At 41.6% G+C, this 17,838-nt stretch overlaps 1 protein-coding gene and 6 non-coding genes across 7 annotated transcripts in view; 4 read left to right on the top strand and 3 right to left on the bottom strand.

The window, feature by feature from the left end:
• Window positions 1–4,437, top strand: part of tenm4 (teneurin transmembrane protein 4) — a 193,417-nt gene extending 188,980 nt beyond the window's left edge. The window contains 1 exon segment of the mRNA XM_061680943.1: window positions 1,751–4,437. Within this exon segment, the coding sequence (XP_061536927.1) occupies window positions 1,751–2,509 (759 nt within the window). The 3' untranslated portion in view covers window positions 2,510–4,437.
• Window positions 4,438–10,847: 6,410 nt separating this feature from the next.
• trnar-ucg (transfer RNA arginine (anticodon UCG)) lies at window positions 10,848–10,920 on the top strand. The gene has a single exon. It is a non-coding gene; the product is annotated as a tRNA-Arg (tRNA).
• A 134-nt stretch (window positions 10,921–11,054) lies between these two features.
• On the top strand, window positions 11,055–11,127 carry trnar-ucg (transfer RNA arginine (anticodon UCG)). Its single transcript has one exon. It is a non-coding gene; the product is annotated as a tRNA-Arg (tRNA).
• A 494-nt stretch (window positions 11,128–11,621) lies between these two features.
• trnar-ucg (transfer RNA arginine (anticodon UCG)) lies at window positions 11,622–11,694 on the top strand. Its single transcript has one exon. It is a non-coding gene; the product is annotated as a tRNA-Arg (tRNA).
• A 3,131-nt stretch (window positions 11,695–14,825) lies between these two features.
• trnar-ucu (transfer RNA arginine (anticodon UCU)) lies at window positions 14,826–14,898 on the bottom strand. Its single transcript has one exon. It is a non-coding gene; the product is annotated as a tRNA-Arg (tRNA).
• A 1,130-nt stretch (window positions 14,899–16,028) lies between these two features.
• Window positions 16,029–16,101, bottom strand: trnar-ucg (transfer RNA arginine (anticodon UCG)). Its single transcript has one exon. It is a non-coding gene; the product is annotated as a tRNA-Arg (tRNA).
• A 782-nt stretch (window positions 16,102–16,883) lies between these two features.
• trnar-ucg (transfer RNA arginine (anticodon UCG)) lies at window positions 16,884–16,956 on the bottom strand. Its single transcript has one exon. It is a non-coding gene; the product is annotated as a tRNA-Arg (tRNA).
• Between the last annotated feature and the right edge of the window lie 882 nt (window positions 16,957–17,838).

Genomic DNA, 17,838 nt, shown 5'->3' with positions numbered 1-17,838 from the left:
TCCCCCCTTAGCTCCCCCAATTGAAGGGCATTGAGAGTCTGTTCTCACCACCTCAGAAGTCATCTTTTAATCAACACTTTTTTTTTTTTTTTTTTTAATCAAGCCAGGAAAGAGGAACAACGTGGCTTTTTGTTTCCTCCGCAATAACTCGTTCAACACAATTGATTGTCAAGATGGGGGCGGCGAAATAATATTTTGTATGCCTAAAAGTCCAATTTAATAGATTTCCAGTTATAACTCGATTTTTGTGGGGGTCTCTTACAGTATATATATATATATATATATATATATATATATATATATATATATATATATATATTAATGGTTATTTTTGCCGAGCTTCTAGTCATGAGACACTTAATAGGCATCTTACTGTATTTCATCAGTGAAAAGTCTCATTTAGGGATCGTTGTACACATTATAGCCGTGCGCCAATTACAGAAGGAAAAACAAACAAATAAGTCTCTGTAATGATTATTTCAGTGAAAACTGCTCTCATCTTGTGGTCACATTTTGCCCAGCAATGTGACTATAATTCCGTATATTTTATTCTATGAGAAAAATAGGTTCTGGTTTCGTTTACTTTTACTTCGCCGGCCAAGCGTGAAAAATGGCTGCTGAGTGTCCGGACAAATGAGATCCTGTGCCGTCCGAGGCTCACATTTTTGGGTCAGGCCTGCGGCTCGCTTTGCACCCCCATGCTGTGCGGATGACTGTACGCTCTGGGGGTACGCCGTGGGGCGGACGAGGAAGGGGGCACGTCCCCCTTCTGTGCCCGTCTGCTCGCGGGACCGATGACCCGGACTCATTGATATTGCAGTTAACAAATATGGAGTGACGGAGTAGATCAGGCATGTTACCGCTGCTCGCCTACTCGTCCTCTCATCAGACCGCTGCCGAGACCAACCGCAACCCCCAAGTTGCCATTGGGACTGACTGCAGTAGATGACAAAAACAGAAATTTGGCAAGGTGTCTTTATGGCATAATCCTGTGCTTAATTGCGCTTCTTTGTTAACAAATTCACCCATGCACGTTTTTTTTTTATGCGGAACCTATCTTCAGCTATTTGCTGAAAAAGTCACCAATAGTGAACCCCAGTTTTTCATGATTAATCAGTTACAAACGTTTGACTAGAACCAAATTGTACAAAAACCAAAGTAATAGTTCTCATTCAGGAATAATGTAAATCCAATTTCAGACCCCTAGAAATATTCATAAAAATACAATTTATAGAAAATAACTCCCGTTTAACATACAGAAAACTGTGAAATAAATACAAATGGCAAATGAAATCGATAAATGAGCATTAAACATCACTTTTTGCTTTATAGAAGACTATGGCCTATGTTCAGACTCACGGGTTCGGCCACACGTCGTTTGTTTTTCATTATTTCTAGTTATTATTTCTGTTTTTTTTCTCCTCTTCACCTACTGGGACAAATGTTTGGTGATAAAAAGCGTCAATCAACGAATCGTACAAAAACGAGGGCACACGAAACCCCTGGTTCTACTGTATTTGCTTATGTTGGTGCTCTTTCAATAACGCCCTAAGATGCCACAAGATGGCGCCAATTCCCAGGCTAATGGGAAAGTTGTCATTGGTGTCAAGAAAGTATATTGGGGTGATACATCTCGACTGAGAGATTTTTGAGGAGAGGAACTAAGTTTAGTTTGGGTTGCTAGTAGAAGTTGCGTACGCTTTTGTTTTGTGAGTCACGTGACACAAACATGTGCGTGTTTGCTCCGCAGTCGCTGCTGGGTGTTCAGTGTGAAGTTCAGAGGCAGCTCAAGGCCTTCGTGAAGCTGGAGCGCTTCGGCCAGATCTACCACGCCAAGAGCGCCGGTTGCGCCCAGACCGAGGACAAGACGGTGTTCGCGTCAGTGGGGTCTATCTTTGGGAAGGGCGTCAAGTTCGCCATCCGGGACGGTCGCATCAGCACGGACATCGTCAGCCTGGCCAACGAGGACGGGCGTCGCACGGCGGCCGTGCTGAACGACGCCTTCTACCTGGAAGCGCTGCGCTACACCGTGGCCGGCGTGGACACTCACCACTTCGTCAAGCTGGGCTCGGCGGAGGGCGACCTGGGCCTCATCGGCATGGCGGTGGGCCGGCGCACGCTGGAGAACGGCGTCAACGTGACCGTGTCCCAGGTCAACGCCGTGCTCAACGGCCGGACCCGCCGCATCACCGACATCCGACTGCAGTACGGCGCGCTGAGCCTCAACACGCGCTACGGTAGCAGCTTGGACGAGGAGAAGGCGCGCGTGCTGGAGGCGGCGCGCCAGCGCGCGGTGGCGCAGGCGTGGGCCCGTGAGCGCCAAAGACTCCGCGACGGCGAGGAGGGTTCGCGCACCTGGACCGAGGGCGAGAAGCAGCAGCTGCTGGGCTCGGGGAAGGTGCAGGGATATGACGGCTTCTACGTGGTGTCGGCCGAGCAGTACCCCGAGCTGGCCGACAGCGTCAACAACGTCCACTTCATGAGACAGAGCGAAATGGGCCGCAGGTGACATGAACGCGCCGCGTGGCGTGACAGACTCACGTGGACGACTGTGGACCTCTTGCCAAAGACACTTCGGTACGCCGCCATTTTGGTAGTCTGTGTTTGCAGCTTGGTTTTGAATAGAAAATATCACCAACAAAATACAAAAACGATGGGTTGCACTGAATCTGTGTTGTCATTCCTTCTTTCTATTTTCAACACAAAAAACTAAGAAAAATTGAAAAGTTGAAAAAACGAGCCAGAGGACTCAGTTTGATTTTAAGATTTAATTTGTCGTGTTTCTGCAGTGGCGGGCCGTCTGTGGAGACTTAATCAACTTAATCCATCTCCTAATACCAAATACGATACAAAATGGCAACATAACAGCACACAGCTGTGCACATCATCTTAAATAGTTCACAATCAATATTTATCTAATAACGTGACAAAAATATTAAATACAACACACTCACACAAAATGTTCTTCAGTAAATGTATTAATGCAGTGTGGTACGAGTTCCAATAGTGGTACCCGTGCTCCCTCTTGTGGTATGTGAAAGAATGATTGAAGATAATACAAATAAAATTTAGAACATTGAAAATGAATTTCAATTTAAAAAATGACGCTTGTAGCTCCGCATATAGCCTGTTTAACCTTTAATTTTTAATCCAGTACATTAGAGTTTTTACTTTTCATACACAGTGGACTGACGCTAATCGCGTGGGCTGGAGCGAGAATCACCCCCCGCCCCCATGAAAAAAAGAAGAAAAAAAGAATGGAAAAAAATTCAAAATCTGCGAATAGGTGAATCCATGGGTGCTGTACGGCGAGTATGCGGGGGTCCACTGTACAGTACATTTTTAGAAGTACAGTTCAGTTGTATTTAACATTTAAGTAGAATATTGAATTTGCCTTTCATCTTCAACTGTTTTTTGCCACATTTTTTTGAAGTACAATTTTTACTTAACTTATGTGCAATACATTTGCAATTGAATCAATTTTTTTTTTTTATTTAATTTGTCTATATTTAATGTTCACAACAATAATAAATATAGTTTTTAGGAATAAACCCCTTTTCTTGTTATTTGATGAACACTTAGGCCTACTACTTTACTGTACTTTAATGTTGGACATTATCACATTCACTGCCATTGACGGTTTTAGAAGTCAAATATCCATGTTAACTGGGAAGGCTGACAGTAAATGAGTTAAGTTGGTACTTGGAGAGTTAAGTATTTTTTTTAGTTGGATGGATGGATGCATTCATGCATGCGGCTAGCTAAAGACGTGTTTTGCTTGTCAAACTCGGCATGCTCTGACCAACCAATCAGAGGACGGCAAAATGCTGACGTGAAAAAATTTTTTTTTAAATTTTAAATCTGGTGAAAAAAACGGTGCCGTTGCTAATATAGTTTAATTTACAACGACCAGCACTAATGATTCTGAAGGATCATCTGATGTGTCGTGGTTAACAAGGTAATGTAGCTTTACTTGCCAAACATTCGAGTCACGTAAACCCGACCGACCATTTTAATAATAAAATCAAATTCAGTCCTTTGGCCCATTTTTCCATGTTGTAGTTTTGATCTCAGCCTGAAATTCAAATATATTGAAAAAAGGCTTTTTGTTGTTGTTGTTTTTTGTGCTAAGTTGACAAACAACAAAATAAGTCACTTTTTAATTTCTCACTTTCTTGTTTGCTAACTGAAGATGGAAAGAAAGAATGATACATGAATTGCATTGCACAGTTAGAAGAGTGCCCTTCTCCTTTTTCCGAGATTCGCGAACAGTCTTCGCCCTCCAAGTGCGGCTGATCGAGGAGCAAAACGACATTTTTCGGACTTTGCCCCATCGTAGCCGAGGGCCACTGGGAGCTGTTCTTCGGCTCAGATTGTTATGCCCCAACTTGCTCCATTCTGCCTTTTCCTCAGCCAAGGAGATTCCTTCTCTTTTAATCACGTTTTTCTTTCTTTCTTTTTTTTTTTTTTTTTTTTTTTTTTTTTTAAACTACTTGAAACTTGTCGCGCATTGATAACGAGCTGTTGTGTTTGCGGGCGAGGAGGCTCGTCAGTGTTTTCCGTGTGGACTGCTGAATGATCAAAAGTGCTAAAAAAAATTCAATAAAAATAAAAAAAAAAAGTTAATTTAAGGGATTTGATGGCACTTTTTTAATTGTTTTACTTTTTTATTTTTTTTAAAAAAGCAAAGAAAAAGTGCTCCTCTTTCATTTTCACTTGTTACAAACAAACACACAAGACCACTTCCTGGTTTTTCAGTTCATCAATAGTGATAATAAACAAACCAACAACAGATGTGAACGTTACAAACCAATGTGAACCCGTGTCCCTTTTACCGTCCGTTGTTGTAGTTCACCAGTAACGGCGACAGTATTCCGACGTGTGCTGCTTTTGCATTGCGGGCAGGATGAAAGAGATGCTACGTGGACAAAAGTAATGAGACGCCGTCACTTAATTCATCGGGAGAATTGAGAGCAAAGTCCATCAAGGCCCGCTTGGATGAATTTGATTAGGCAGAACGTTTCGACCTCAAGTTAAGGCGTCCACGTTTGCCCATGCGGCGCGCTTTGCCTTAACGGAACGCAATGCACGGGACCAGCAGGTGTTCCTGGTTCTGTTTACACTCAGTTGGGCGTCAAGGACAATTGAACGTGTCACGATGTGATTCGGTACTCGACTGCACGCCTGCCTCTCTGTCCGCCCATCAAAACAGTCGTGCGAGTCTTTTTTGTGTCTTGAGTTATTTTGTTGTGTCATTTTGATGTTCAATGACGGCTGCACTGACAACTTTTTTTTTTTCTCTCCCATTTTGTTCCCCCGTCCGCTAAAGTTCCAGACTCATTTTGTTTGAGTTTCCAACACTGTGTTTTTCTTCCTTTTTTCTTCTTCTCAGACCGTGTAAATATGATGACGACTCAAGCAGCGAGCTGTAAATGAAGAACATGCAAACTGTAGATACCGCTTAGAGCTACATCCTGTGTAGTCTTATGAAGGTAGAACGAGGGGAAAAAAATAAAGGGAATATTTTGTGTTTATATTTTTGTGTGTTGTGTTTTGTGTCATTGAAAATTGTCCACATCTGCATCTTAAAAATGACAAAGTTAACAGAAGGAAGCACACAAGTACTTGAAATGAATGTTCTTTAAGTGAATATTTTTTAAATTGTGTCTAAAAAAAAATAGCTGAGCCAAAAAAGTTTGTCATATTTCCTAGAGTTAGGCTTTCAAAACAGGGTTATGGTTTCAAAGCACGGTTTGAAAACTGTTAGCGTTTCAAATTAGGTTGGAAAACGGGATTGGGCTTTCAAAACAGGGTTAGGGTTTCAAATTAGGGTTTCAAAACAGGGCTAAGGTTTCAGCGCAGGGTTTCAAAACAGGGTTAGTGTTTCAAAGTAGGGTTTCAAAAGAGGGTTAGGGTTTCAACGTAGGGTTTCAAAACGGGGACGGTGTTTCAAACTAGGGTTTCAACATAGGCTTATGGTTTCAAAGTAGGGTTTCAAAACAGGATTAGGGTTTCAAATTAGGGTTTTGAAACAAGGTTAGGGTTTCAAAACAGGGTTACGATTTCAAAGTAGAGTTTCAAAACGGGGTTAAAGTTTCAAATTAGGGTTTCAAAATGGGGTTAGGGTTTCAAAGTCGGGTTTTAAAACAGGGTTAGGGTTTTAAAACAGGGTTAGGGTTTTAAAGAAGGATTTCAAAAAAGGGTTTCAAAACAGGGTTAGGGTTTCAACATAGGGTTTCCAAACGGGGTAAGGGTTTCAAGGTAGGGTTTCAAAACGAGGTTAGAATTTCAAAGTAGGGTTTCAAAACAAGGTTGTGTTTCAAAGTAGGTTTTCAAAACAGGGCTAGGATTTCAAAATAGGCTTTCAAAACAGGGTTAGGGTTTCAAAACGGATTCAGGGTTTCAAAGTAGGGTTTCGAAACAGTGTTAGTGTTTCAAAGTAAGGTTTCTAAACAAGGTAAGGGTTTCAAAGTAGGGTCCCTAAACGGGGTTAGAGTTTCAAATTAAGGTTGCAAAATGGGGTGGGGTTTTCAAAGTTGTGTTTCAAAAGAGGGCTAGCATTTCAAAATAGGGTTTCAAAACAGGGTTAGGGTTTCAAAGTAGGGTTTCAAAACAGAGTTAGGGTTTCAAAGTGGGGTTTTGAAATGGGGTAGGGTTTCAAAACAGGGTTAGGGTTTTTAAAGTAGGGTTTCGAAACAAGGTTAGGGTTTCAAAATGGGTTAGGGCTTTGAAAGTAGGGTTTCAAAACAGGTTTAGGGTTTCGAAGAAGGGTTTCGAAACAGTGTTAGGGTTTCAAAGTAAGGTTTCTAAACAAAGTAAGGGATTCAAAGTAGGGTCCCTAAACGGGGTTAGAGTTTCAAATTATGGTTTCAAAATGCGGTGGGGGTTTCAAAATGGGATGAGGGTTTCAAAGTTGTGTTTCAAAACAGGGCTAGGTATTTCAAAATAGGGTTTCAAAACAGGGTTAGGGTTTTTCAAAGTAGGGTTTCGAAAGGGGGTTAGGGTTTCAAAGTACGGTTTCAAAACAGGGTTAGGATTTCAAAATAGGGTCTCAAAACAGGGTTAGTGTTTCAAAGTTTCGAAATGGGTTCAAAGTAGGGTTTCTCAAATTGTAATTATTTACCGATAAATCTGGAACGTGAATGTTCACGCCTCAAATGTTTAGGAACCCTGAACCTCGTCGTTCAAGCTCGTTCCCTTGTTTTATAATCCTTCTTCCTTGGTCAAGTGCCTAAAAGTTTTGTTTACTAGTGATGCCATCGGCGCTACCGCCACCCCAAAGTACGTGTGCCTCACGGTGAAAAGTTCTTCTTGCCGGGGACACGCATTTTGCCGCAGCGAGCCAATATTTTTGTTGACGCCTGCAGGCGTGCGCACTCGGGCTGGAATCCTAATGACAACGATTTATTCACCTCAGGTCTGCTGGCCTCACAAAACCGACGAGCGGCCGCTAGCAAACCGGCCAAAATGGCGACGTCAAAGCAAAACGGTCGACTTCCGCCGCAATAGTTCGTGGTCGCCCTTCGATGAGTGGATGGCTTGATAATCAAGAAGATAAATGGAGAGACTTGCTGAGTGCTGCTGTTTTGGTTAGCAAGAAAGTTCAAATGGGCTACGGGATCTGTGTGTCAATGAATTGCAAACTAATTTAATAAACATATTTTTAAGATCAGATCGTCCATGTTGTGAGGATTGTATTTTGGGCTTCCAGCAATTTGCATGACAAGAAGAACAAAAATGTTAAGTTTCCCATATGAATAATTCTATGATGTTATCTTAAATGGCATTTTGAAGGACAACAAAGTGTGTTTTGATGAAAAGAAAGATGATGAACAACCTTTTTTAATAGCCCGATATTTGCTGTCACCACTGTAATGTGGGGCCTTGTAAAGGGAAGAAAAGCGGTCTAATTGCTCTTTATATTGATTAAAGCATCATGTAAATCACGCTTGGCTATAAATAAACTCCCTTTATCCTAATGCAATTTATATAGCACAAGGGGAAAAAAACAGGTTGGTGTCTGGTTTTAAAATAGATGTAATATGTATTTAGGTCAAATCAATCAAAAAAAAAAAAAGAAATGCCCAACTTGTGCCTTTTTTTATTTCTCATTTTGGACCACTGAGGGAAGGCATTTTATTATGTACGTTGTATTTGGTTACAAGGAGAAGTGCCAAAAGTAATCACATTAGGATGTAATTAAGCACAAGTACAGATATTTGTGTCAAAAGAAAAACCCTCTGGTAAATGTATGTATAATTCTTGTACCTAAGTAAAAATAAAATAATATACAGACTCTGAAATCAATGAAAATGAAATTTTCTCCGATGGCACTCAAGCAAATGATTTTTTTTTTCTTTTTTTCCCAGAAGTGCCCTTGTTGCTAGGCAGAATGTGTGGAGCACAACCATTGGTGTTGGCCGGGGGGCTTCCCAAATTGAAGCGCACACACCTCCGGGGGAGGGTGATCACACGCATCACATGTTGCTAGGTAGAATTTGTGGAGCAGAATAATTGGCCCATGCACCCCGAGCGGTTTGCATTTGGGAGATTTTAATAACTGACTGGGATTCAAAGTGATATTTAAGATATTTAAGTCTGAAGCTGCATACATTTACATTGTTTTCCCCCCCCACTAACTTTTTAAATGTACTATTTTTGTTGATATTTATGCTTATTTTTTTCCACAATTGTTATTTTTTCCTGTTGTGACTTTAAAATTGTAGAAATTTATAATTTCCTCATCATATTATTACAAATAGTATACAGCAAAAAAACTGATGGACAACTAGTTATGAAATACAAAGTCAAGGAAAACAATTTGTTCAACTACTGTTCAATTTATTTCCAACAGTGGTTTGGTAACAAAAAAAAAACCCCAAAAAGCACTTGTAATCTTTCAACATTATTAAAAAGTGAAGACGATTTGAAATTTTGGAACAGATTTTTAGCAAGAAACATGAAGTAGATGCACATGATTTGCTTTCGTCGGCCACATCAAATGACATGGTGGGCCACAACTGGCCCCCGGGCCTTCAGTTCGACACCCGTGCTTTAAAGTCTACAAAAACTAGGGAAATTATGTTTTTTTTTTTTTTTTTTTTTTTTTTTAAATTGACTATTTGTACACAGATATTAAATATTAAACACGCTCCCTCCATAGATAAATACTGAAAGGAGACAACCTTATGATGTCTGATTTCACAAAGCTTTATCTTGGCGCAAAGCTTGTGCTGCTTTCACTTTCTCATTTTCTTGTCACTGATAATGGCACTTGTTGGACAAGCAACAGTGCGGGTTTTTTGTGTGTGTGTAAAATTGGATAAACAGCAAGTGGCAGTTATTTGTTGGGGGGAAAAATAATAAGTGAAAGGTCTCCTCTGACTGCGGCCCGGCCCTCAAAGACCTGGCTTTTTGTCCCGGATGCATAGTTTTAAAAGTAAATAAATAAACTGCAAACAAAAGTGTAACACCTGCCGTCTTTCACATGGCTCCGGTGTTTATTGTCCAGGCGATGTTTTGCACAAAAAAAGAGGGCCGCCTGTTGTGTTCTTTGCAGCAACTATAAAGCCACCGCACAAAAAAAATATATAGAAATGGGAAAAGAGCACGTGCACATTGGCTGCACTTCAAGTGTCTCCACAACGGCGAGCGGTCCGCAATCTGTTGTGCGTCTGAGCGGACAGCGGGACGAGCTCATCTTTTAATCATCCGGGTCTCGCGTTCCCGCCGCCGTGCAAATGATGGCGCCATTATAAAAGCTTAATGGTGCAGGGGGACGCTAAACCGAGCGGCTATTGAGGGAGCGCGACGAACATCCCAGAAGGTTCTCTGTCTCGTTCGGAAGCCCGCCGCCGTGACGTGCCGTTGAAACAGTCGACGCAAACGAAACCCGAGCGCTCGTTTTTAAAATGTCACCATTGCGCGAGTCGGCGGTGGCTGTCGCGCATGCTAATGGAAAATGTGTGATAGAAGCAGGGTCGGGCAAGCACATGATTCTACGTTAAATGAAGCTTCACAACACTGACGCTGGCTACAAGAGAAATATAGCAAGCTATAAAAATCTAAATTCTTTCCGCGTGCACACACATAACGCACAGTTTTAATCTATTGCGGCTAGCTAGTGTAGTTAGCGGTTTGTGTTTTGTTGACTGAGTTAAATTGGTTAAATGTGGTTCCTTAAATTTATGTTGGACCATGAAGGGACTCGAAAACCTCAATCTTCTGATCCAAAGCTATCCTCAGCTATTTCCTGAGAAACTCAACAAGGTTGTTTATTTTTTTTTTATGGTCTTTTCTGTAACATGCTAATATGTCACAAAATGGCGACCTCAGCTGATAGGAAAAGTAGTAATTGTCAAGGAAGTACGAATGTTGAAGTGATACATCTCAACAACGAGGATGTCGAGGAAGCGGTGTTTATGCGGTGTTGAAATCAAATCAGCTGTAAGCCATTTATTTTTACGCTTAAATATTGTTTCATTGAAGTGTCTTGGAGGTCAAAGTTTTTGGCATATTTTCAGTTTTAACTTTGAATACAAGCAATAGAATGACAACGTATCTTTAACAAGAGCCTGCATTAAATACTTGTGGAAATAGCATTCAACCTGGGTGGAAGAGTGATGGATACTTGAATACATTGCCATTTTCCTTTTCCGAAGCCAAAGAAGCTTGATCATGAAGAGGACATATATAGTCATAGTCAAAAACTTCGGATTTACAAAGATCTTACAGTTGAGTTTCATCCCTTCACCATGCAGGGGCCAGACCGTGAACAGTGAACGTTGAAAAAAACAAAATTCAGCTATATTTCTCTCTCCTCATTGTCAACAGGCGATGCAACAAGTGGCCATGTGGCCGAATGGATTAGGCGTCTGACTTCGGATCAGAAGATTGAGGGTTCGAGTCCCTTCATGGTCAAGGGTCGTTAGCTTCAGAAATGGGAAATGGGAAATGGGAAATGATGTGCTCTTCCTCAACATACCGAGGTCTTCACTCACATGGGATGTTTTGTTTCTATGTCCTCATTGTCAATTCCAGTGATAACAGTGAATGACTATGTGGCCGAATGGAGAAGGCGTCTGACTTCGGATCAGAAGATTGAGGGTTCGAGTCCCTTCATGGTCGAGCATGTTTAGTTTCTGTATTGAGACTGGCAATAGTATTGTGTTTTATACCATTTTGAGCAATGTTTCCAAAAGCAACTCAAATGCTCTACCTTGACTGAGAAAGATCTTACAGTTGAGTTTCATCACTTCATTGTAGTGGACCCCTGCTATCCTCGACATACAAAGATCTTCATACCGTTGTTGAGCTGTATCTTCGGCACTATTCATTGTATTCATTCACATGGCCATGTGGCCTAATGAAAATTGAGGGTTTGAGTCCCCAGGCTCTTCAGCTTTAAAAATGACAATGTGCAATCCATTAAGGTTTAGCAAATGACTATGTGGCCTAATGGAGAAGGCGGCTGACTTCGGATCAATAGATTAAGGATTCGAGTCTCTTCATGGTCAAGCATGTTTAGTTTCTGTATTGAGACTGGCAATAGTATTGTGTTTTATACAGGCTTATTTCTCTGTACTCGTTGTCATTGAGGGGATTATGATGGTTTAATAGGTGGCCATGTGGCCTAATGGATAAGGCGTCTGACTTCGGATCAGAAGATTGAGGGTTCGAGTCCCTTCATGGTCAATGGTCTTTTGCTTCGGAAATGGGAAAAGATTTGCTCATCCTCGACATAGTGCGATCTTCACTCGCATGGGATGTTTTGTTTCTATGTCCTCATTGTCAATTCCAGTGATAACAGTAAATGACAATGTGGACTCATGGAGAATGGGTCCGACTTCAGATCATTAGATTAAAGCCTGCATTAAATACTTGTGGAAATAGCATTCAACCTGGGTGGAAGAGTGAAGGATACTTGAATACATTGCCATTTTCCTTTTCCAAAGCCAAAGAACCTTGATCATGAAGAGGACACGATACGAACATGCTGCATATTATCTTTTCCCATTTCTGAAGCTAAAGACCGATGACCACGAAGGGACTCGAACTCTCAATTTTCTGATCCGAAGTCAGACGCCTTATCCATTAGGCCACATCGCCTCTTATTGTACCATCAGAATCCCCTCATCGACAACGAGGACAGAGAAATAAGCCACGACGAAAAAACACAATAATATTGCCAGTCTCAATACAGAAACTAAACATGCTCGACCATGAAGGGACTCAAACCCTCAATCTTCTGATCCGAAGTCAGGCGCCTTATCCATTAGCCCACATAGTCATTCTTCCTCGACATATGGAGATCTTCACTCGTATGGGATGTTTTGTTTCTATGTCCTCATTGTCAATTCCAGTGATGACAGTAAATGACTATGTGGCCTAACGGAGAAGGCGTCTGACTTCGGAGCAGAAGATTAAAAAAAGCATTTTCTGAAATGCTTTTTTTTTATTAAAAGCATTCAAAAATGGTATAACACATCATATTACTGCCAATCGCAATACAATAAACTAATGATACTTGACCATGAATGGACTTGAACCCTCAAACATCTGATCTGAAGTGAGACACCTTATCCATTAGACCACACGGCCACTTATTGTTACTGTACCATCAGACTTACTGTACCATCAGACTTACTGTACCATCAGAATCCACTCATTGACAACGTGGACAGAAACTAAACCCACTCAACTATGAAGTGACTCGAACCCTTAATCTTCTGATCCGGAGTCAGACGCCTTCGCCATTAGTACACATAGTCATTTGCTTAATCTTCATGGATTCCACATTGTCATTTCCAAAGCTGAAGAGCCTACGGGACTCGAACCCTCAATCTTCATTCGGCCACATGGCCTCTTATTGTACCATGAGAATCCGATTGGATGTGCTGTAAAATGTCACCATTGTGCGGTTCAGCCGGAGGTCGACTGCCTGTGTATGGTATAGTTTCAGTTTAAACTTTTCATATAAGCAATTGAATAACAACTTATCTTCAGAAAGAGCCTACTTTAAATACTTTTGGAAAAAGCATTCAACCTCAAAAATGGTATATCACATCATATTACTGCCAATCGCAATACAAAAAACCTAATCATACTTGACCCCTCAATCATCTGATCCGAAGTCAGACGCCTTATCCATTAGACCAGATGGCCACTTATTGTACCATCAGAATCACCTCATTGACAACAATGACAGAAAATAAACTCGATTGAAGTGACTCGAACCCTTAATCTTCTGATCCGAAGTCAGACGCCTTCACCATGAGTACACATAGTAATTTGCTTAATCTTGATGGATTGCACAATGTCATTTCAAAACTGAAGAGCCTACGGGACTCGAACCCTCAATCTTCATTTGGCCACATGGCCATGTGAATGAATACAATGAATAGCGCAAAGGATTCAGCTCAACAACGGTATGAAGACCTTTCTATGTCGAGGATAACAGGGATCCACTACAATGAAGTGAAGAAAATCAACCAAGATCTTTCTCAGTGAAGGTATTGCATTTGAGTTGCTTTTGGAAACATTGCTCAAAAAGGTATAAAACACAACACTTTTCTGTGTCTCAACACAGAAACTAAACATGCTCAACCATGAAGGGACTCAATCCCTCAATCTTCTGATCCGAAGTCAGACGCCTTTTCCATTAGGCCACGTGACCTCTTGTTGTTCAATGAGAATCCCCTCATTGACAACTATGAGAGAGAAATAAGCCACCAATTTATAAAAGACAATACTCTTGCCAGTCTCAATACAGAAACTAAACATGCTCGAACATGAAGGGACTCAAACCCTTAATTTTCTGATCCGAAGTCAGACGCCTTCTCAATGAGGCCACATAGTCATTTACAGAGTCTTGATGAATCGCAAATTGTCATTTTCAAAGCTAAAGTGCCTTGACCATGTAAGGACTCGAACCCTCAATCTTCTGATCCAAAGTCAGACACCTTCGCCATGAGGCCACATGGACACTTGTTGTGACATCAGAATCCCCTCATTGACAACAAGGACATAAGCCACTAAAAAACAGAACTCTATTGCCAGTCTCAATACAAAAACTAAATATGCTCGACTATGAAAGGACTCTAATCCCTCAATCTTCTGATCCGAAGTCAGACACCTTCTCAATTAGGCCACATAGTCATTTGCATCGTGTTGATGTATTGTAAATTGTCATTTCCAAATCTCAAGAGCCTTGACCATGAAAGGACTCAAACCCTCAAGTTTCTGATCCGAAGTAAGACGCCTTCTCCATTAGGCCACATGGACACTTGCTGTGCCATCAGAATCCCCTCATTGACAATAAGGACATAGAAATAAGCCACTAAAAAACACAACTCCATTGCCAGTCTCAATACAGAAACTAAACATGCTTGACGATGAAGGACTCGAACCCTCAATCTTCTGATCCGAAGTCAGACACCTTCTCCATTAGGTCACATTGTCATTTACTGTAATTACTGGAATTGACAATGAGGACATAGAAACAAAACATCCCATGCGAGAAGATCTCTGTGTGTTGAGGAAGAGCACATCTTTTCCGAAGCTAAAGACCCTTGACGATGAAGGGACTCGAACCCCCTTAATCTTCTGATCCGAAGTCAGACGCCTTCTCCATTAGGCCACATAGTCATTTGCATCGTGTTGATGTATTGTAAATTGTCATTTCCAAAGCTCAAGAGCCTTGACCATGAAAGGACTCAAACCCTCAATCTTCTGATCCGAAGTCAGACGCCTTCTCCACTAGGCCACATGGGCACTTGCATTGTATTGATGTATTGCAAAATGTCATTTCCAAAGCAGAAGAGCCTTGACCATGAAGGGACTCAATCCCTCAATCTTCTGATCAGAAGTCAGACGCCTTCTCCATTAGGCCACATAGTCATTGACTGTCATCGCTGGAATTGACAATGAGGACATAGAAACAAAACATCCCATGCCTGAAGATCTTTGTGTGTTGAGGAAGAGCACATCTTGTCCGAAGCTGAAAACCCTTGACCGTGAAGGGACTCGAACGCTCAATCTTCTGATCCGAAGTCAGACGCCTTCTCCATTAGGCCACATAGTCATTTGCATCGTGTTGATGTATTGTAAATTGTCATTTCCAAAGCTCAAGAGCCTCGACCATGAAAGTACTCAAACCCTCAAGCTTCTGATCCGAAGTCAGACACCTTCTCAATTAGGCCACATAGTCATTTGCATCGTGTTGATGTATTGTACATTGTCATTTCCAAAGCTCAAGAGCCTTGACCATGAAAGTACTCAAACCCTCAATCTTCTGATCCGAAGTCAGACACCTTATCCATTAGGCCAAATGGCCACTTACTGTAATCACTGGAATTGACAATGAGGACATGTGTGTTGAGGAAGAGAACATCTTTTCAGAAGCTAAAGACCCTTGACCATGAAGGGACTTGAACCCTCAATCTCCTGATCCGAGGTAAGACGCCTTCTCCATTAGGCCACATGGACACTTGTTGTGTCATCAGAATCCCCTCATTGACAAGAAGGACATAGAAATAAGCCACTAAAATACACCACTCTATTGCCAGTGTCAATCCAGAAACTAAACATGCTTGACTATGAAAGGACTCGAACCCTCAATCTTCTGATCCGAAGTCAGAGGTCTTATCCATTAGATCACATGGCCACTTATTGTACCATCAGAATTCCCTCATTGATAATCATGACAGAGAAAGAAGCCATGCCAATATATAAAACACAATGCAATTGCCAGTCTCAATACAGAAACTAAACATGCTCGACCATGAAGGGACTCGATCCCTCAAACTTCTAATCCGAAGTCAGACGCCTTCTACATTAGACCACATAGTCATTTGGATAGTCTTAATGTATTTCAAATTGTCATTTTCAAAGCTAAAGAGCCTCTACCATGAAAGGACTCAAACCCTCAATCTTCTGATCCGAAGTCAGACGCCTTCTCAATTTGGCCACATTGTCATTTGCATAGTCTTGATGTATTGCAAATTGTCATTTCCAAAGCTCAAGAGCCTTGACCATGAAGGGACTCAAACCCTTAATCTTCTGATCCGAAGACAGACACCCTCGCCATTAGGCCACATAGTCATTGACTGGAACCACTGGAATTGACAATGAGGACATAAAAACAAAACATCCCATGCGAGAGGATCTCTGTGTGTTGAGGAAGAGCAAATATTTTCCAAAGCTAAAGACCCTTGATGATGAAGGGACTCAAACCCTCAATCTTCTGATCCAAAGTCAGTCATCTTCTCCATTAGGCCACATGCCCTCTTATTGTACCATGAGAATCCCCTCATTGACAACTATTCGAGAGAAATAAGCCACCAATTTATAAAAGACAATACTCTTGCCAGTCTCAATACAGTAGCTAAACATACTCGACCATGAAGGGACTCAACCCCTCAAACTTCTGATCCGAAGTCAGACACCGTCTCCATTTGGCAACATAGTCATTTACTGTAATCGCTGGAATTGACAATGAGGACACAGAAACAAAACATCCCATGCCTGAAGATCTTTGTGTGTTGAGGAAGAGCACATCTTTTCCGAAGCTGAAAACCCTTGACCGTGAAGGGACTCGAACCCTCAATCTTCTGATCCGAAGTCAGACTCCTTCTCCATTAAACCACATAGTCATTTGCATAGTCTTAATGTCTTTCAAATTGTCATTTTTAAAGCTAAAGAGCCTTGACAATGAACGGACTCGAACCCTCAATCTTCTGATCCGAAGTCAGGCGCCTTATCCATTAGGCCACATGGCCACTTATTGTACAATCAGAATCCCCTCATTGACAATAAGGACATAGAAATAAGCCACTAAAAAACAAAACTCTCTTGGCAGTCTCAACACAGAAACTAAACATGCTCGACCATGAAGGGACTCGAACCCTCAATCTTCTGATCCGAAGTCAGACGCCTTCTCCATTAGGCCACATAGTCACCTGGACAGTTTTAATGTATTTCAAATTGTCATTTTGAAAGCTAAAGAGCCTCGACCATGAAAGGACTCTCACCCTCAATCTTCTGATCCGAAGTCAGACGCCTTATCCATTCGGCCACATTTTGTACCATCAGAATCCCCTCATTGACAATCATGACAGAGAAATCAGCCATGCCAATATGTAAAACACAATACAATTGCGAGTCTCAATACAGCAACCAAACATACTTGAACATGAAGGGACTCGAACCCTCAATCTTCTGAGCCGAAGTCAGGTGCCTTTTCCATTAGGACACATCGTCATTTACTGTAATCACTGGAATTGACAATGAGGACATAGAAACAAAACATCCCATGCCTGAAGATCTTTGTGTGTTGAGGAAGAGCACATCTTGTCCGAAGCTGAAAACCCTTGACCGTGAAGGGACTCGAACGCTCAATCTTCTGATCCGAAGTCAGACGCCTTCTCCATTAGGCCACATAGTCATTTGCATCGTGTTGATGTATTGTAAATTGTCATTTCCAAAGCTCAAGAGCCTCGACCATGAAAGGACTCAAACCCTCAAGCTTCTGATCCGAAGTCAGACACCTTCTGCATTAGGCCACATAGTCATTTGCATCGTGTTGATGTATTGTACATTGTCATTTCCAAAGCTCAAGAGCCTTGACCATGAAAGTACTCAACCCCTCAATCTTCTGATCCGAAGTCAGACACCTTATCCATTAGGCCAAATGGCCACTTACTGTAATCACTGGAATTGACAATGAGGACATGTGTGTTGAGGAAGAGAACATCTTTTCAGAAGCTAAAGACCCTTGACCATGAAGGGACTTGAACCCTCAATCTCCTGATCCGAGGTAAGACGCCTTCTCCATTAGGC

The sequence above is a fragment of the Phycodurus eques genome, chromosome 7 (genome assembly GCF_024500275.1).
Source record: "Phycodurus eques isolate BA_2022a chromosome 7, UOR_Pequ_1.1, whole genome shotgun sequence".
NCBI lineage: Eukaryota > Metazoa > Chordata > Actinopteri > Syngnathiformes > Syngnathidae > Phycodurus > Phycodurus eques.
The sequence above is the reverse complement of the archived record's forward strand: the minus strand, read 5'-3'. Positions and strand labels throughout refer to the sequence as shown.